This window comes from Piliocolobus tephrosceles, chromosome 21 (assembly GCF_002776525.5).
Source record: "Piliocolobus tephrosceles isolate RC106 chromosome 21, ASM277652v3, whole genome shotgun sequence".
In the NCBI taxonomy this organism is placed as follows: domain Eukaryota; kingdom Metazoa; phylum Chordata; class Mammalia; order Primates; family Cercopithecidae; genus Piliocolobus; species Piliocolobus tephrosceles.
This window is the reverse complement of record NC_045454.1, coordinates 42,364,649-42,383,811: the sequence shown is the minus strand read 5'-3', so window position 1 is coordinate 42,383,811 and position 19,163 is coordinate 42,364,649. Positions and strand designations below refer to the sequence as shown.

General features: G+C 53.8%; 2 protein-coding genes and 1 non-coding gene across 5 annotated transcripts in view; 1 reads left to right on the top strand and 2 right to left on the bottom strand.

The window, feature by feature from the left end:
- The first annotated feature begins 4,489 nt into the window (after positions 1 to 4,489).
- Positions 4,490 to 14,312, top strand: ATG4D (autophagy related 4D cysteine peptidase). Its single transcript, XM_023194138.2, has 10 exons — positions 4,490 to 4,924; positions 5,399 to 5,482; positions 5,574 to 5,747; positions 7,447 to 7,723; positions 7,797 to 7,861; positions 9,490 to 9,620; positions 12,801 to 12,879; positions 12,953 to 13,029; positions 13,114 to 13,233; positions 13,789 to 14,312. The coding sequence occupies exons 1-10, from the start codon at positions 4,690 to 4,692 to the stop codon at positions 13,969 to 13,971; spliced, it is 1,425 nt and encodes a 474-aa protein (XP_023049906.2). The 5' UTR covers positions 4,490 to 4,689; the 3' UTR covers positions 13,972 to 14,312.
- Positions 12,097 to 12,158, bottom strand: LOC111527768. Its single transcript, XR_002726759.1, has one exon. It is a non-coding gene; the product is annotated as a U7 small nuclear RNA (small nuclear RNA).
- Positions 13,982 to 19,163, bottom strand: part of KRI1 (KRI1 homolog) — a 12,220-nt gene continuing 7,038 nt past the window's right edge. For all 3 annotated transcript variants that reach the window (XM_026455589.1, XM_023194135.3, XM_026455591.1), the window contains 7 exons: positions 18,723 to 18,798; positions 18,534 to 18,622; positions 18,334 to 18,457; positions 18,117 to 18,247; positions 16,162 to 16,226; positions 15,969 to 16,067; positions 13,982 to 15,171 (listed from right to left, as the gene is read on the bottom strand). In XM_026455589.1, coding sequence (XP_026311374.1) covers positions 14,835 to 15,171; positions 15,969 to 16,067; positions 16,162 to 16,226; positions 18,117 to 18,247; positions 18,334 to 18,457; positions 18,534 to 18,622; positions 18,723 to 18,798 — 921 coding nt within the window. In that variant the 3' untranslated portion in view covers positions 13,982 to 14,834. The remainder of the gene's footprint in view (positions 15,172 to 15,968; positions 16,068 to 16,161; positions 16,227 to 18,116; positions 18,248 to 18,333; positions 18,458 to 18,533; positions 18,623 to 18,722; positions 18,799 to 19,163) is intronic.

Sequence of the window (19,163 nt, the reverse complement as noted above, 5' to 3'; positions counted from 1 at the left end):
TTTTTTGAGACAGAGCCTCCCTCTGTTGCCCAGGCTGGAGTGCAGTGACCGGATCTCAGCTCACTGCAAGCTCCGCCTCCCAGGTTCACACCATTCTCCTGCCTCAGCCTCCTGAGTAGCTGTTACTACAGGTGCCTGCCACCACACCCGGGTAATTTTTTGTATTTTTAGTAGAGATGGGGTTTCACCATGTTAGCCAGATGGTCTCCATCTCCTGACCTTGTGATCCGCCTGCCTCAGCCTCCCAAAGTGCTGGGATTACAGGCGTGAGCTACCGAGCCCGACCGAGACCAGGGTGTCAAGGCTGCAGTGAGCCAAGATCATGCCACTGCACTCCAGTACTGGCAACAGAGTGAGACTGTGAGAAAAAAATAAAAATAAAAGAAGAAAGAAAGGAAGGCATGAGAGAGGATATAAGAGAAAACCAGCTGGGTGCGGTGGCTCACGCCTGTAATCCTAACACTTTGGGAGGCCAAGGCAGGCAGATCACTTGAGGTTAAGAGTTTGAGACCAGCCTGAGCAACATGGAGAAACCCCATTTCTACCAAAAATACAAAAAATTGGCCAGGTGTGGTGGTGGGCGCTTGTAATCCCAGTTACTCGGGAGGCTGAGGCAGGAGAATTGCTTGAACCTGGGAGGCAAAGGTTGTGGTGAGCCGAGATCGCCCCATTGCGCTCCAGTCTGGACAAAAAGAGCAAAACTCTGTCTAAAAAAAAAGAAAAAAGGAAAAAAAAAAAAAAAGAAGAGAATCCCATCAAGAACCATGCTGGCGCCCTGATCTGGGACTTTCTAGCCTCTAGAACTGTGAGAAACAAAGGTGTGTTGTTTCAGCCCCCAAGGCGATGGTATTTGTCAAAGCAGCCCAAGGCGACAAAGACAGTAAGGTTGTGATAACTACTCCCCCCCGGGCACGGTGGCTCAAGCCTGTAATCCCAGCACTTTGGGAGGCCGAGACGGGCGGATCACGAGGTCAGGAGATCGAGACCATCCTGGCTAACACGGTGAAACCCCGTCTCTACTAAAAATACAAAAACTAGCTGGGCGAGGTGGCGGGCGCCTGTAGTCTCAGCTACTCGGGAGGCTGAGGCAGGAGAATGGCGTAAACCCGGGAGGCGGAGCTTGCAGTGAGCTGAGATCTGGCCACTGCACTCCAGTCCGGGCGACAGAGCAAGACTCTGCCTCAAAAAAAAAAAAAGACAGGAAAGAGAAGGAGGCCAAGGGTGGAGATGGGGGAGAATTTTGAGAGTGGTAATCATTGTGCAAGGGTGATATTTGAATAAAGACTTGCGGCCAGGCACAGTGTCTCACGTCTGTAATCCCAGTACTTTGGGAGGCCGAGGCAGGTGGATCACTTGAGGTCAGGAGTTCGAGACCAGCCTGGCCAACATGGTGAACTCCCATCTCTACTAAAAATACAAAAATTAGCTGGGTGTGGTGGCACGTGCCTGTAATCCCAGCTACTCAGGAGGCAGGAGGATCACTGGTGCCCAGGAGGTCGTGGTTGCAGTAAGTTATGATCGCGCCACTGTACTCCAGCCTGGGCAACAAAGTGAGACCCTGCAAAAAAGAAAAAAAAAAAAAGAAATAAAGACCTGAAGGAGGTGAAGGAGAGCCATGGTGAGAAACACGGTCCAGGCAGAGGGAACAGCAAGTGCAAAGACTCAGAGGTGGTACTGGATCTGTTGAGTTTGAGAAAGGAAACACTTGGCTGGTTGCAGTGGCTCACACTTGTAATTCCAGCACTTTGGGAGGCCCAGGCGGGCAGATCACCTGAGGTCAGGAGTTCAAGACCAGCCTGATCAACATAGTGACATTCCGTCTCTACTAAAAGTACAAAATTAGCTGGGTATGGTGGCTCACACCTGTAATCCCAGCTACTCCAGAGGCTGAGGCAGGAGAATTGCTTGAACCTGGGAGGCGGAGGTTGCAGTGAGCTGAGATTGTGCCATTGCACTCCAGCCTGGGGTATAGAGTGAGACTGTCTCAAAAAGAATAAAATAAATCAATAAATTAATAAATTAAGGAAAGAGAAAGGGGTCAATTGTGATTGAAGGGGTCTGGGAGGAGATGGGACAAGAGGAAAGTCGGAGGTGACTGACCCTTTTGTGCCTTCTTCTTGGATCACACCCTCATTCAAATATTTCTCTTACTTCCTCCAAAGAGTTGAGGACGGAGCCCTGGGGCTGGCCACTAGAGGCCACCCTCTCCATGGCTCACAGGGTCACTGCATTGTCATCATGCAGTTGGCTCTCACTGAGCCCCAACTGTTCCTCAAATACCACTCTAAGCATTTTACATGGATAAATTCAGCTCATTCCCATACAGCTTTATGAGTTAGATACATTTAAAATGTTTTCCTGGCTGGGCGAAGTGGCTCATGCCTGTAATCCCAGCACTTTGGGAGGCCGAAACAGGCGGATCACCTGAATCAGGAGTTTGAGACCAGGCTGGCCAACACGGTGGAACCTTGTCTCTACGAAAAATACAAAAATTAGCTGGGCGTGGCAGTGTGTGCCCATAATCCCAGCTACTCGGGAGGCTGAGGCAGGAGAATCACTTGAATCTGAGAGGTGGTGGTTGCAGTGAGCCGAGATCGCACTACTGCACTCCAGCCTGGGCAACAAGAGCGAAACTCCGTCTCAAAATAAAATACATAAATAAATAAAAATAAAATAAAAAATAAAAATTGTCCCTGGCCAGGTGTGGTGGCTCATGTCTGTAATCCTAGAACTTTGGGAGGCTGAGGTAATCGTTTCAGCCCAGGAGTTCAAGACCAGCCTGAGCAACTCAGGAAGACTCTATTTCTACAGAAAAATTTTTAAAATTAGCCAGGGGTGTTGGCACGCGCCTGTAGTCCTGGCTACTCAGGTGGCTGAGGCAGGAGACTTGCTTAAGCCTGGGCAGTTGAGACTGCAGTGAGCCGTGATCAGGCCACTGCACTGTAGCCTGGATGACAGAGCAAGACCCTGTCTCAACAACAACTACCAAAATATGTTTGGGCCTTGCAAGATTAAAGAAAAAAAATTTAAAAATAAAAATAAAATAAAATATTTTCGTGGCTCAAGCCTGTAATCCCAGCACTTTGGGAGGCCGAGACGGGCGGATCACGAGGTCAGGAGATCGAGACCATCCTGGCTAACACGGTGAAACCCCGTCTCTACTAAAAATACAAAAAAACTAGCCGGGCGAGGTGGCGGGCGCCTGTAGTCCCAGCTACTCTGGAGGCTGAGGCAGGAGAATGGCGTAAACCCGGGAGGTGGAGCTTGCAGTGAGCTGAGATCCGGCCACTGCACTCTAGCCCGGGCGACAGAGCAAGACTCCGTCTCAAAAATAAAATAAAATAAAATAAAATAAAATATTTTCCTGTAGTCTCAGCTACTTGGGAGGCTGAGGCAGGAGGATCACTCGAGCTAAGGAGTTACAGGCCAGCCTGGGCAACATAGAGAGAGCTTGTCTCAAGTAATCAAAAGTTAATTGATTACTTTTTAAAATAAAGGGTTTTTTTAGCCTTATTGAGGTATAATAGACATACACAAAACCATGCACATTTTAAGCATACAATCTGATGATTTTTCAAACCTGTGAAGCCACTATTACAGTCAAGATACTGAATTTATCCACAGAATAAATAAATTCTATTTATCCACGGAATAAATAAATAAATACATTTATTCCTGCCTGAGGTGGTGGCTCACGCCTGTAATCCCAGCATTTGGGAAGCTGAGGCAGGAGGATCTCATGAAGCCAGGAGTTTGAGACCAGCCTGGACAACATAGCGAGACCTCGTATCTACAAAAAAAATTTTAAAAATTGGCCAGGCATGGTGGCTCCTGTCTGCTGTCCCAGATACTCTGGAGGCTGAGGTTGGAGGATCAGAGTTGGAGGCTGCAGTGAGCTATGAAAGCACCACTGCACTCCAGTCTGGACAACAGATCCAGATCCTGTCTCGACAAAAGGAACACTGAAAAAAACTTCCCTGGAGCACTTTATTCATCCCTCTCTCCCGCGCCTGCCTACCCGTGGATTTTTTTCCCTGTGCATAATTCTCATGAAGATTCGTCTATGTCGTTGCGTGTATTCCAGCCCTATTTTGCACATGAGGAAACTGAGGCACAGCGTGACTTGCCCCGGAGGTCACAGTAGTCGATTTGTTCCCAGCCCAGGGCGGGTTCTGGGTCGGCAGCCCGCGCAGGTGCGCTCGGGTGGCGGGACGGGCGCGGCAGGTGCGCAGTCTCACCTGGGCGCCTGCCAGGTCAGTTCTGGACCTAAGGGCGGGGCCAGGGGCGGGGGCTCCCCAGCTCTGCTGCCTCCGATAAGGGCCTGAAGGGACTGTCACACTCCTGGAGGTGTGATAAGGAGGGCGTGGGGAGGCCGCGAGGAGGCGTCGGGGTTTGAGGTCCCCGCCTGGCGACGCAGGATCCGGGCAGGAAAGGCGGCTGGGGCGGGGAGAGGGCGGGGAAGGGCGGGCCGTCTGGCTTGGCCACGCCCACCGTCATCCGGGGTCCTGGCCCGCTAAGATGGCGATGGCTACGGGAGCTGAAGTGGCTGCTGGTGCAGGGCCCGGGACCCTGGGGACGGGGGCCGAGTAGCGCCTTCCCAGGGCCCCGTGAACCGGCCGCGGGTCGCCCTTGGGGGGCAGCGACCACAGGCCCCCACCCGGGCCCTCGGTCCGCCCTCCCGGCGCGTCCATGAACTCAGTGTCGCCGGCCGCCGCGCAGTACCGGAGCAGCAGCCCGGAGGACGCGCGCCGCCGGCCCGAGGCCCGCAGGCTGAGGGGTCCCCGAGGCCCAGACCCCAACGGCCTGGGGCCCTCCGGAGCCAGCGGCCTCGCTCTTGGCTCTCCCGGGGCTGGCCCGAGTGAGCCGGACGAAGTGGACAAGTTCAAGGCCAAGTTCCTGACAGCCTGGAACAACGTCAAGTACGGTGAGGAAGGGGCCCGGAGATCGTGGAGGTGTCGGGGACCTTTGAGGAAAACCAGATCCCGGTCCTGCCAGTTATCCCACCCTTGTTCCCGTCCTGAGTCACCTGTGGGTCCCCTCCCTGCCCTGCCCAGGGTGGACCTGTGGCAGGTCCAATAGACAGTGTTTTCAAGCTCCGCCCATCCCCCTGTGTGACCTTGGGCAAGATCCTTTCATTCTTGGCGCCTCCGTTTTTGCCCCTCTCTGTAAAATGGGTACAATAATCAGAACTGCCTTCCTTCATCCTGAATTGACGGTGGACACTCCTGTGTCACTGGGGGCCCCACCTCCGACTTAAAGGGCTGTTGCACGGAGTCCCCAGAGCCACCCGGGAGATAGGAACTAGGATCGTGCCCATTTCACAGATGGGGGAATGGAAGCGCTGTTGCTGTCATGCAAGTGCTTCATCTCGCTGGGCGCTGCCCCTACATCTCCCCAGGTTGGGCGGTTAAAAGCCGGACCAGCTTTAGCAAGATCTCCAGCATCCACTTCTGTGGCCGCCGCTACCGTTTCGAGGGCGAGGGTGAGCTGGTGGTTGGGACCTGGGTTGGGGGAGGCCTCTCCACGCCCGCCCCGAGTGTCCCTGGTGGCAGCTGACAGACCCGCTCTTGTAGGTGACATACAGCGTTTCCAGCGGGACTTTGTGTCCCGCCTGTGGCTCACGTACCGCCGGGACTTCCCACCCCTTCCTGGGGGCTGCCTGACCTCGGACTGTGGCTGGGGGTGCATGTTACGCAGTGGCCAGATGATGCTGGCACAGGGCCTGCTGCTACATTTCCTGCCCAGAGGTGAGCCATGGCAGGGAAGGGGTGCACTCGGAGTACAGGGTCAACCGCCATATCAGCAGTATTAGAATTACTTGCAAACTAAGAGTTCAAAGTCACGTTAGAATTGTGTGTCAAGTAAATTTTAGAGAGATGAGAGTTGTTTATAAGAGTTTCAGCCAAAACGGTGGCTCATGCCTGTAATCCTAGCACTTTGGGAGGCTGAGGCAGGTGGATCCCTTGAGGTCAGGAGTTCAAGACCAGCCTGGCCAATATGAGGAAACCCCATCTCTACTAAAAATACAAACATTAGCCGGTTGTGGTGGCTCGCGCCTGTAATCCCAGGAGGCTGAGGTGGGAGAATCGCTTGAACCCAGGAGGCAGAGGTTGCAGCGAGCCAAGATTGCGCCACTGCAGTCCAGCCTGGGCAACAGAGGGAGACTGTGTTAAAAAAAAAAGAGTTTCACTGGTCACGGTGGCTTATGCCTGTAATCCCAGCACTTTGGGAGGCTGAGGCGGGTGGATCATGAGGTCAGGAGTTCAAGACCAGCCTGGCCAAGATGGTGAAACCCCATCTCTACTAAAAACACAAAAATTAACTGGGTATGGTGGCGGGCACCTGTAATTTGGGAGGCTGAAGCAGATAATTGCTTGAATCGGGGAGGTGGAGGTTGCAGTGAGCCGAGATCCGTGCTACTGTACTCCAGCCTGGGCAGCAGAGCGAGACTCCATCTCAAAAAAAAAAAAGTGTTTTGGCCGGGCACTGTGGTGCATGCTTGTAATCCCAGCTACCTGGGAGGCTGAGGTGGGAAGATTGCTTGTGCCCAGGTGTTCAAGGCTGTAGTGAACTGTGATCCTGCCACTGCACTCCAACCTAGGTGACAGAATGAGACTCCAACAACAATAACAGGTTGAGTGTGGTGGCTCCTGCTTGTAAGCCCGGCACATTAGTAAGCTGAGGCAGGAGGATCGCTTGAGCACAGGCGTTCGACACAGCCTAGGCAACATGACAAGACTACTGTCTCCACAAAAAAATTTTAAAAATTAGCCAAGTGTGGTGGCATGTGCCTGTGATCCCAACTACTCAGGAGGCTGAGGCGGGAATATCTGTTGAGCTCAGGATTTAGAGGCCATACTGAGTAGTGATCGTGCCACTGCACTCCAGTCTGGATGACAGTGAGATTCTGTCTTTATTTATTTATTTTATTTATTATTATTATTATTATTATTATTATTATTATTATTATTATTATTATTATTGAGACTGAGTCTTCCTCCATCATCCTGGATGAAGTGCAGTGGAGAGATCTTGGCTCACTGCAACCTCTGCCTCCCAGATTCAAGCAATTCTCCTGCCTCAGCCTCCCGAGTAGCTGGGATTACAGGTGCCTGCCACCATGCTTGGCTACCTTTTGTATTTTTTTTTTTTTTTATTAGAGAAGGGGTTTCACCATGTTCGCCAGGCTGGTCTTGAACTCCTGGCCTCAAGTGATCCGCCTGCCAAAGTGCTGGGATTACAGGCGTGAGCCACCGTGTCTGGCTGAGATCCTGTCTTTAAGTAACAAAAAGTAAATAAATAAGGATAAGTATAAGTTTCAGGAATATGTAAATTCTGTTGAAATACGGAGTTCAGGAGCATTCGCATTGTGTGCGGTGCCTGTGTAGATGAGACCTCTGCCCCTGACACACTAGCACTGTTTGACTATGTGCTCCATTCCACCAGACTGGACATGGGCCGAGGGCACGGGCCTGGGCCCCCCTGAGCTGACAGGGTCAGCCTCTCCCAGCCGGTACCATGGGCCTGCCCGCTGGATGCCCCCACGCTGGGCCCAGGGTGCCCCTGAGCTGGAGCAGGAACGCCGGCACCGGCAGATTGTGTCCTGGTTCGCCGACCACCCCCGGGCCCCCTTTGGCCTACACCGGCTGGTGGAGCTTGGGCAGAGCTCAGGCAAGAAGGCAGGTGACTGGTATGGGCCATCGCTGGTGGCACACATCCTCAGGTGAGGGCCGCTGCAGGGATCATGGGAGTTGCTGGGTACCCGCAGGCACTCAGGCCTTCCCTCCTGCCCCCAGGAAAGCCGTGGAGAGCTGCTCCGAGGTCACCCGCCTGGTGGTGTACGTTTCTCAGGACTGCACAGGTAAGGGGCTAGAGCCAAGATCACGGGGGTCCCACCCTGAGCCAGACTCTGCCTCACCCGATTCTTAGAGTTCATCTTCCTCAGAGGCTGGAACAAGTTCTGCGGCAGAGGGACACTGGGGAAGGATGCAAGGCCCATGCAGTAGGAGATAGTCCCTCTTCTCCATCTCTCCCTCTGGAACAAGAAACTTTAAGGGCTTCTCCTCGAGTGATAGAATAGAGACATAAGGCCAGGTATGGTGGCACATATTGTAGTTCCAGCTACTCAGGAGGCAGAGGTGGGAGGATTGCTTGAGCCCAGGAGTTCGAGGTTACAGTGAGCTGTGATTATGCCATTGCAGTCCAGCCTGGGTGACAGAGTAGGATCCTGTCATTAAAAAAAAAAAAAAAAAAGAGGCCAGGCATAGTGGCTCACAACCATAATCCCACCACTTTGGGATGCCAAGGCGGGCGGATCACCTGAGGTCAGGTCACCCTGTCAGCCAGCCTGGAGTGCAGTGGCACGATCTCGGCTCACTGCAACCTCCGCCTCCCAGGTTCAAGCGATTCTCCTGCCTCAGCCTCCCGAGTAGCTGGGACTACAGGCACACACCACCATACCAGGCTAATTTTTCTATTTTTTGTAAAGACAGGGTTTTACCATGTTGATAAGGCTGGTCTTGAACTCCTGACCTCAGGTGATCCACCCACCTCGGCCTCCCAAAGTGCTGGGATTACAAGCTTGAGCCACCGTGCCGAGCCCCTGTAAAATTTTTTGTTGTTGTTGTTGGAGACAGGGTCTCACTCTATCACCCAGGCTGGAATGTAGTGGCACAATATTGGCTCACTACAACCTCCGCCTCCTGGGTTCAAGTGATTCTTCTGCCTCAGCCTCCTGAGTAGCTGGGACTACAGGAGCATGCCACCATGCCCAGCTAATTTTTTTTTTTTTTTTGTATTTTTAGTAAAGACGGGGTTTCACTATGTTAGCCAGAATGGTGTCGATCCCCTGACCTCGCGATCCGCCTGCCTCGGCCTCCCAAAGTGCTGGGATTACAAGCATGAGCCACCATGCCCGGCCACTCCTGTAAATTTTTTATGCAAGATTGTAGGTGTTTGGGACAAGATTCGATTTTCAGAGAACCACATCTCCAAAACGGGTCTAATCTACTTCTCTAGGAGCACGAAATGGGCTTATGTAGCTGCAAGGCAGGGGGCAGGAGAATGGGCCCAAGTAAACGGGACTGGAGGAGGAGGGACACACCAGGATGTTTGGTTTAGGGGCCGAGTGCCCAGTGCTCCAGTTTCTGTATTGGCAAACCAAGGCATGGAGTCACTGAGGACCTGTCAGGCCTGGGGCTGGGGAGGAGCTTGAGAGAACAGTCTCTACCTCTTTCCACTGTATATACTTTTGGTCTACATCCCAGGGCCTCAGTTGCCCATTCTGTAAAATGGGGATGTCCACGCCTGCCTGGAGGTCCTGGGATTTTCTGGGGGCGTTTGGGGGGCACTAGAACAATGATTAGTGATGACAGTGTTGCCCACTGAGAAATTGCAAGGGTGAGGTTGAGTCCCTGGGATTAGAGGACCACGCTGGGGCTTGAAGGGTGGCAAGAAGGTGGGTGACCTGTTGCCATCCCGTCCCTCCAGTGTACAAGGCGGATGTAGCACGCCTGGTGGCCAGGCCAGACCCCACAGCCGAGTGGAAGTCTGTGGTCATCCTGGTGCCCGTGCGACTGGGTGGTGAGACTCTCAACCCCGTGTATGTGCCCTGTGTGAAGGTAGGTTCAGCTGAATACTAGTACACCTCCACCTGGGAGCCCTCCAGACTTGTTTAGTTTAGGTTAGGGCTGCTGTTTTATGCGGCCCTCATCCTTCTCTTTTTTTTTTTTTTTTTTGAGTCGGAGTTTTGCTCTTGTTGCCCAGGCTGGAATGCAATAACGTGATCTCAGCTCACTGCAACCTCTGCTTCCTGGGTTCAAGCGATTCTCTTGCCTCAGCCTCCCAAGTAGTTAGGATTACAGGCATGCGCCACCACGCCCACCTAATTTTGTACTTTTAGTAGTGACGGGGTTTCACCATTTTGGTCAGGCTGATCTTGAACTCCTGACCTCAGGTCATCTACCCTCCTCAGCCTCCCAAAGTGCTGGGATTACGGGTGTGAGCCACCGCACCAGCCATCCCTTTTTTTTTTTTTTTTTTTGAGACAGAGTCTTGCTCTTTCGCCCAGGCTGGAGTGCAGTGGCGCAATCTTGGTTCATTGCAACCTCCACCTCCCGAGTTCAAGCAATTCTCCTGCCTCAGTCTCCCAGGTAGCTGGGACTACAGGCACGTGCCACCATGCCCGGCTAACTTTTGTATTTTTAGTAGAGATGGGGTTTCGCCATGTTGGCCAGGCTGGTCTCAAACTCCTGACCTCAGGTGATCTGCCCGCCTCAGCCTCCCAAAGTGCTGGGATTACAGGCATGAGCCCCCGCGCCCAGCCCATCCCTTCTTTTTTGATACTATGGAGCACCTGCTATGTGTGCTCCCCACTGTCCCGACTGCTGGGGGTTCAGAGGGGAACAAAACAGGCAGGAATTTGGAGTGTGCCTGCTAGGAGCAGACATTCCGATGGGAGGATGCTCAGCAGTGGCTCTGTAACCAAAGTGGCATCACCACTTGGAATGAAGCCAGGCACAGTGGCTCACGCCTGTAATCCCAACACTTTGGGAGGCCAAGGCAGGAGGATCGTTTAAGACCAGCCTGAAAAAAAAAAAAAAAAAAAAAAAGACCAGCCTGAGCAACATAGTGAGACCCCCATCTCTACACAACTTTTTTTGAAAACAGAGTCTCACTCTCTTGCCCATGCTGGAGTACAGTGGCACTGTCTCAGCTCACTGCAACCTCTGCCTCCCAGGTTCAAGCAAATCTCCTGCCTCAGCCTCCCAAGTAGCTGGAATTACAGGCGTGTGACACCATGCCTGGCTAATTTTTGTATTTTTAGCAGAGATGGGGTTTCCCCATGTTGGTCAGGCTGGTCTCGAACTCCTGACCTCAGGTAATCCACACACCTCGGTCTCCCAAAGCATTGGGATTACAGGCATGAGCCACCATGCAGCCTCTACACAAATTTAAAAAAACAGTAACCCAGTGAAGGGCAGATGAGGGTAGCAGCAGAGCCTAGAAAAGCCCCTCTGCAGCCACCAGGCAAATGAGGAGCCAGAGAAGTGCTCCAGGCAAAAGGAACAACAAGACAGAGACCCTGAGGCTGGAAAGTCCCCTGTGTATTTGCCTCCAAATAAAAGCCAGTTTTCCCAGTGGCCCACGGAGCCCGGCACTATTTGTCCCCACCACCTTCTTGAGGTCATCTCCTGCCTTGACCTCATATCCTTCTCCCACACTCTGCTCCAGCCACAGAGGCCTCCTCACCTATTTCAGACACTCCTGCCTCAGGGCCTTTGCACTTGCTGCCCCTGCTGCTTGGGCTTGGAGTGCTCTTTCAGCAGTGATGTAGGTGACTTCTTTTGTGCTTGTGTGTTTTTATTTTTTTTTTTTTTGAGACGGAGTCTCGCTCTGTCACTCAGACTGGAGTGCAGTGGCACAATCTCGGCTCACTGCAAGCTCTACCTCCTGCGTTCACACCATTCTCCTGCCTCAGCCTCCCGAGTAGCTGAGACTACAGGCGCCTGCCGCCACTCCTGGCTCATTTTTGTATTTTTAGTAGAGATGGGGGTTTCACTGTGTTAACCAGGATGGTCTCAATCTCCTGACCTCGTGATCCTCCCGCCTCGGCCTCCCAAAGTGCTGGGATTACAGGTGTGAGCCACCGCACCCGTCTCCTTTTGTATTTTTTATTAGTTATTTAAATATTTGTTTATTTTACTAACACTAACCATCAAAAGAAATCCTTCAGCTCTTTCCATCATCTCTCAGTAGGGCCTATCCTGACTCTCTTGTTTATTTATTTATGATTGATTGATTCAGAGTCTCTGTTAGCCAGGCTGGAGTGCAGTGGTACAGTCTCACCTCATTGCAGCCTTGACCTCCCGGGCTCAAGTGATCCTCTCACTTCAGCTCCTGAGTAGCTGGGACTACAGGCGCACATACCACCACTCTCAGCTCTTTTTTTTTTTTGTAGAGACAGGGTCACACCATGTTGCCCAGGCTGGTCTTGAACTCCTGGGCTCAAGTGATCCTCCTACTTCGGCCTCCCAAAGTACTGAGATTACAGACATGAGCCACTGCTTGGCTCCTGTTTTAAAATATTTTTGCATGGGAGGTTTTCCAGTGAGAACCAGAAAACCTATGAGACAAATTCTAAAAGAGTGATAATGTTTGACCTCCTTACTTAAAATCACAGGGCTCCCTTCCCTCTTTTATTCTTTTCCATATAGTTAATCACCTGTAACACATGAGATACATCATGTAATTGACTGGGCATCGTGGCCCACACCTGTAATCCCAGCTACTCGGGAGGCTGAGGCAGGAGAACTGCTTGAACCCAGGAGGTGGAGGTTGCAGTGAGCCAAGATCGTGCTACCGCAATTCAGCCTGTAATCCCAGCACTTTGGGAGGCCGAGGCGGGCAGATCACCTGAGGTTAGGAGGAGTTCCAGACCAGCCTGGCTAACATGGTGAAACCCCGTTTTTATTAAAAATGCAAAAAATTACCCGGGCGTGGTGGCAGGTGCCTATAATCCCAGCTACTTGAGAAGCTGAGGCAGGAGAACTTAGGAGGTGGAGGTTGCAGTGAGCCGATTGGGCCACTGCACTCCAGGTGGGTAACAGAGTGAGACTCTGTCTCAAAAAAAAAAAAAAAAAAAAAAATCATGTAATCGTCTTCCTTGTTAGTCTCTCACACTAGGATGTCAGCTCCTGAGGGCAAGGGTTTTGTGGTCTTGATCACTGCTGCCCTCCAGAGGCTGGGTTCTCAACGTTGAGTGGCTGCCTGACAGCACCTGCCCACCCTCCTCCCTGCAGGAACTTCTGCGTTGCGAGCTGTGCCTGGGCATCATGGGTGGGAAACCGCGACACTCACTGTACTTCATTGGCTACCAAGGTAGGCCCACCCCCTCCTCACTCCCCCCACGCCCGCCCCACCGCACCCCCACTCACACCTGCACCCCCTGCAGATGACTTCCTGCTGTACCTGGACCCTCACTACTGCCAGCCCACTGTGGATGTCAGTCAGGCCGACTTCCCCTTGGAGGTGAGTGGGAGCCCCAGTGTGTGGTTGGGGCCGTGGCAGGTGGGCGGCAGGGGCCTCTGAGCCTCCCTCATCTGTCTGCCCCAGTCCTTCCACTGCACCTCGCCCCGCAAGATGGCCTTCGCCAAGATGGACCCAAGCTGTACTGTGGGCTTCTATGCTGGAGACAGGAAGGAGTTTGAGACACTCTGCTCAGAGCTGACCAGGGTGAGCAAGAGGAAAGCTGGAGTAGGGTGAGGGGGGCGGTCGGGCAGGGCTGGGGGTGAAAGAGAAACAGAGGCCTCGAGTCCAGCAGAGCTGGGGTGCTGCTTCCAGGCTGGGGGTCCACCCCTGAAAAGGTGGGAATGCCAAAGCCAACTGTTAGGTCAAGGCCGTCCTGCGAGTTGAGGGTGTCACCCCTTGGAGGCAGCTGAATCCAGGGGCTCAAGTGGTGGGAAACCTCTGTCTCTTGGCCCTGCTGTCCGACCAGGGCTCTACCCTTATGGGGGCAAGAGATGGCCACCAGCCTTCTGGGCACCCACCCTCTGGTCACTGGAAGGGGAATGTGGGTTTTGCAGCAAAAATCCCATGACTGTCAGTCTTTGGCCAAGCTGGGTCACATGCTCATGGCTGAGCCAATCACTGTGGCCAGGGGTTGGAGGGTGCTGATTGGCTGCCCTGTCTTGGAGAGGTGGTCCTGAGAAGCACCTGCTAAATAAACCTGGGCTAAGGAACATGGCTTGGCACTGTTTGTGGCTGAGCCTGTCTCCCTCCTCCTGCCAGGTCCTCAGCTCCTCCTCAGCCACGGAGCGGTACCCCATGTTCACCCTGGCCGAGGGCCATGCTCAGGACCACAGCCTGGACGACCTCTGCTCCCAACTCTCCCAGCCTACACTCCGGCTCCCTCGCACAGGGCGGCTCCTCAGGGCCAAACGCCCCAGCTCTGAGGACTTTGTGTTTTTATAAAGGGAGGGGATGAGGGAAAAGATGCAACACTATTTATTTTTTTATTTATGTCATGTCAAGTGTGGGATCTTGAGCTCTGGCAGTGAGAACTTCCTGTTCTCAGCCCCTCAAGCCCAGCTGCAACCAGTCTGGGGCCATTCAGCCAGGGACAGAGCCATGCACCTGTCTCCCACCAGCGGGGCCCTCCTGGCAGGGTAGGGAGGGAGGACCCCGGGCACCCCCCTCAGGGCCTGACTCACGTACTGTAGTTTGCACTGGACGCCCGGGCCCTCCCTGTCCCAAAGCCCCCTTGGGGGAACTGTGGCTGCTGGGGGCCAATAAAGTTGTGTGACTTGATTGTGGCCGTGGCTGGGCGCAGCGTTCTAAGGGGATGTGAGGTCTGGGAGGTGTCTTGAGATGAGAGTTCCAAGTCACGGGAAGTTTAAGTCAGCCTCAGTTTCCACATCCATAAAATGGGACGACTTCCTTACCCGCAGCTATACGTGTTTAATTTTTTTTTTTTTTTAAGAGACAGAGTCTTGCTTTGTCACCCAGGCTGGAGTGCAGTGGTGCAATCATAGTTCACTGCAGCCTCAAATTCCTGGCCTTAAGTGATCCTCCTTCCCCAGCCTCCTGAATAGCTGGGACTACAGGCATGTGCCACCACATTTTGTAGAGATGGAGTCTCACTGTGTTGCGCAGGCTGGTCTCCAGTTCCTGGGCTCAAGCAATCCTTTCACCTCAGCCTCCCAAAGTGCTGGGATTACAGGCGTTCCTGGCCACAGATGAGAGGTTCTTTGCAGCAGATGGTACTTGTGGGTGCGAGACCTGTCCAGGGCTTGATTTGAGGGGAGGAGCCTGAGGCCCCTGCCTGCTCCCAGTGCTCAGGAGCTGTTCTTGGGCCCCTGTTTCCTCCGCTGCCGGCCCAGCTGGCGGAAGTACAGCCGTTTGGGGTTGAGGCCAAAGGCCTGCAGTCTCTGGCGGCTGAACTCGCGTCCACCAAGCATCACAGTGGGGCCCAGCAGCCGTGCCTTCTTGGCCCTCCTCTGCCTCTGGGGGGCTGGCTTCTTGTGGAGTGATACAGGGGCCTCCTCTTCCTGTGCTGGGGGACTCTCCGGCCGGGGCCGCTTCCCGCCAGCCCCATCAAGCACTGGCAGCTGCCTCTGTGGGCTGGCTTCGTCTCTCTGTGGCCTCCGTGTGGCTTCCGCGGGCGTCTCTGCCCTGAGGGAGAAAAGTCAGGGCTCAGCCCAGGCCTGTCAAGATCAGGCCCATTCCTGAGCACGCATGCCCCATTTTACAGGCAAGGAACAGAGGGGCATAGTGAAGCGGCCACGCAGCGACTGAGGGCCTGCCTGGGATTCAGACCTGGGTCTTAGGCCAAAGCCAGGACTTCTCTACAGAACCCAAAGGCTAGATTGTGAGGCTGAGGATTCTGGTATTTGTGCCTGGGCCTGCCCTAAACTAGTCACATCAATTAACTCATTTTAGCTTTTTTTTCCTCAGAGACAGCGTCTTGCTCTGTCACCCAGGCTGGAGTGCAGTGGCGTTACCATAGCTCACTGCAGCCGCCAACTCCTGGGCTCAAGCAGTCTTCTGCTTGAGTCTCCCAAAGTGCTGGGATTATAGATTGGAGCACAACCTGGCCTCATTTTAGCTTTAAATAAACTGTGCTCCTATCACCCCTGCCTTCTAGACTGGGTGAAAGCAATCTTAATAACAGCTAAGACCTATGGGGCATTTACCATATCTTAATAATTTTACGAGAATTAACTCATTTCATCCTCGGCAACCTGATAAGGCAGAACCGTCTCTATCTCCATCTTATGAGAAAGGCCCAGAGAGGGGTAGCGACTTGCCCAAGGTCACACAATGATGGTGCCCATGTAGGATTCTAATGCAGGTCTCAGAGTGGGGAGCGCTGCATTCCCAAAGTCATGTAACCAGAGGCTGACAGAGCCAAGACTCAAGCCTGGGCCTGGCCGGCTCCCACCCACGCTTCCCCAGCCAGCACTGCTTACTCTTCTCGGCAGAGTGACTTGAAGACCTGCTGCTTTTTCCGTGAGTTCTGGGCCTTCTGGCTGTATGCCCGCTTGTCCCGCAGCTCCTCCTGCTCTGACCTGCAGTCAGATGCCCCTGTGTTAGGCGCTCTGGGAAGTACCCGGGGCTGCCCGCGCTGCCCTCAGCGCACCTGGCCCCGCCCCGCCCCATCACCTGTACATGCAGGTCTTCTTCAGGGAGCACCACCGGTTCAGCTCCTTATCGTCAGCAGCAAGGATCTGCGTGGGAAGGGAGAGTGGGGACCTGCTGTGATATTCCCCAAGCGGGGTCTTCCCTGAGCCTAAGTCACGTCATTAGTCAAAACGGTAATGCTGCTACCACCCAACAGGGCTGCCATGATGGCCAGAGACAGCTGATCTCTACAGAGGCCAATGTTTGTTGTAGAGGTCAGCAGATGGGGTAACCGAGGCTCAGAGAACGGATCCTTGCCCTAGGCCACGTGGCTGGGATGTTGGCTGAACTGATTCCAGTTTGAGCCCCAGGGCCTTTGAGCTGTCACCCATACCCAGCAATGACCTCAGAACGGGCAGGAGTCACTGCCAACCCCCAGGCTTCCTAGTTACATATGAGGCTGTCATTCCCAGCCTCCAGGCCTGTTTCCAAACCTACTGGAAGGGCATCAGAAAGAGGAAGTGAGTGAATGCCGATGATATAAGCTCAGTACACATCAGCTATTTTTACTGACCATGAAAATGGTCATACACCTTCAGTTGTCATCAGTCAGGGACAGTAGGTGCCCGCAGCCTGGCAGTGCCACACACTTTGGTCTCATTTCTGTTCCTTCCATAGTCACCAAAGTTGGGGTGTTATCAATTACTGTCTCATTTTACAGATGGGGAGTTGAGGCACAGATGGCGGAATCACTTGTCCAAAGACACAGCTGGTGAGTAGCCAAGCCAGGGCTTGAATCCACCTGGGCCCTCTGGTTCCAGAGGATACCAAGTCTTTTGTTGAGACAGGGTCTCACTATGTCGCCCAGGCTGGAGTGCAGTGGCAGACTCACAGCTCACAGCAGCCTCAACCTCCTGGACTCAAGCAACCTTCCTGCCTCAGCCTCCCATGTTGCCCAGGTTAGTCTCAGAACTACTGGGCTCAAGTGATCCTCCCGCCTCAGCCTCCCAGAGTACTGGGATTACAGGTGTGAGCGAGTGTGCCCAGCCCTGCTACCAAGTCTTACCAGCCAGACTGCTGCTGATACATACTGACAGGAATAAAAGTAATATTGGCTGGGCCTGGTGGCTCACGCCTGTAATCCCAGCACTTTGGGAGGCTGAGGCAGGCAGATCACATGAGGCCAGGAATTCGGGATCAGCCTGGCCAATATGGCAAAACTTGTCTGTACTAAAAATACAAAAAGTAATTGGGCATGATGGCACATGCCTGTAGTTCCAGCTACTTGGGGAGGCTGAGGCAGGAGAATCATTTGAACCTGGGATGTGGAGTTTGCAGTGAGCTGAGTTTGCACCACTGCATGCCAGCCTGGGCAACAGAGCAAGACACTTCTCAATCAACCAATCAATCAAAAAACAAACAAAAATAAAAAGTAATATTGGCTGGGTGTGGTGGCTGACATGCAGAATCCCAGCACTTTGGGAGGCCAAAGCAGGAAGCTTGTTTAAGCATAGGGAGTTCGAGACCAGCCTGCACAACATAGTAAAACATCACCTATACAAAAAATATTTTTCTTTTTTTCTTTTGAGACGGAGTCTTGCTCTGTCGCCCGGGCTGGAGTGCAGTGGCCGGATCTCAGCTCACTGCAAGCTCCGCCTCCCGGGTTTACACCATTCTCCTGCCTCACCCTCCCAAGTAGCTGGGACTACAGGCACCAGCCACCATGCTTGGCTAATTTTTTTGTATTTTTAGTAGAGACGGAGTTTCACCATGTTGGCCAGGCTGGTCTTGAACTCCTGACCTCAGGTGATTCACCTGTCCTGGCCTCCCAAGGACATGAGCCACCGTGCCCAGCAGAATATTATCATTTTCAAGATGAAGAAAGAGACTGCCATGTGTGGCATTTCTGAGGAACAGAGATCGGGTCAGGGCCAGCTCTCTATCCCTCCGGCATACCAGGTGCCCTCTGCAGTGTCTCTGCCCGCCCGGGCCCCTACCTCCTCAGTGCTGAGGCCAAAGTCGCAGGGCACCACAGTGCGGTACTTGAAGCGACAGGGCAGGTCGTCGATGATGTCCTCGTAGTCCAGCCGGTAATACTCATCCAGGTACTCCTCGAACGTCTTGTCCCCTGCTCGAGACAGAGCCAGGCTGCCGGGTTGTGCCAGGTCCCGTGGAGCCCCCTGCCCACCCACGGCCTGCCCACCTGGGCCTCACCGGGTTCGAACGCAGGCTTCTGCTGCCCCACGGCCGCGGCGAAGGGCGACTTGCGCTTCTTCTTGCCCGTCGAGGGGGCTTCACGCTTTTTTCGCGGCTGGCTGGGGTCGTAGTCAGCATCCATCTGCCAGGAGGCACAGGTCAGATCCCACCAGCCCTCCGTCAGGGCCCCTGGGACTCCCCCAACCCGTGACACCTACGTTGAAGTTGGGGTCCTCACAGTGCAGCTCCTGCTGGCTCCAGTCTCCCTCCTGCTCAGGCCCGTCCCACATGTCCCAGTTCCAGTCATCTGGATGCAGAGACAACAGACAGACAGGTGGGGCCAGTGTGGGACCTTGGACTTCAGGCCCAGTCCCCAGTCCCCAGCCCGGTGCCTCAGCTGATCTCACCTTCAAGCCCTTCCTCTTCCTCAAATTGCGGCTTCTCCTCCTCCACGGCCCCGTAGTACTCGTCCCCAAAGCACTTCTGCAGGGTCAGGGCTGGGGGTTACCAGGGCCCACTCGAGATGGAGGAGCTGAGCCCCCACAGTGCCAATGAGCCCCTCCGTGGCAGCTTTATTCCTGCAGCTCGTGGGACTCCCCAGAGCCCTCCCAGGACCTAGCTCCTGAGGTCGGGGAACCCTGCATGTCCAGGACCCTCCACCAACTGCCCTGCTCTCTACCCTGTGATGTACTGGCTGCCATTCAGTTCCACACATCCACAGTTTGCCTTCCTACAGGCCTTTGCCCCTGCGGTGCCTAACACCTGGTGTACTACTCAGGGCCCAGGTCTTTTTTTTTTTTTTGAGACAGAATTTCGCTCTTGTTGCCCAGGCTGGAGTGCAATGGCAC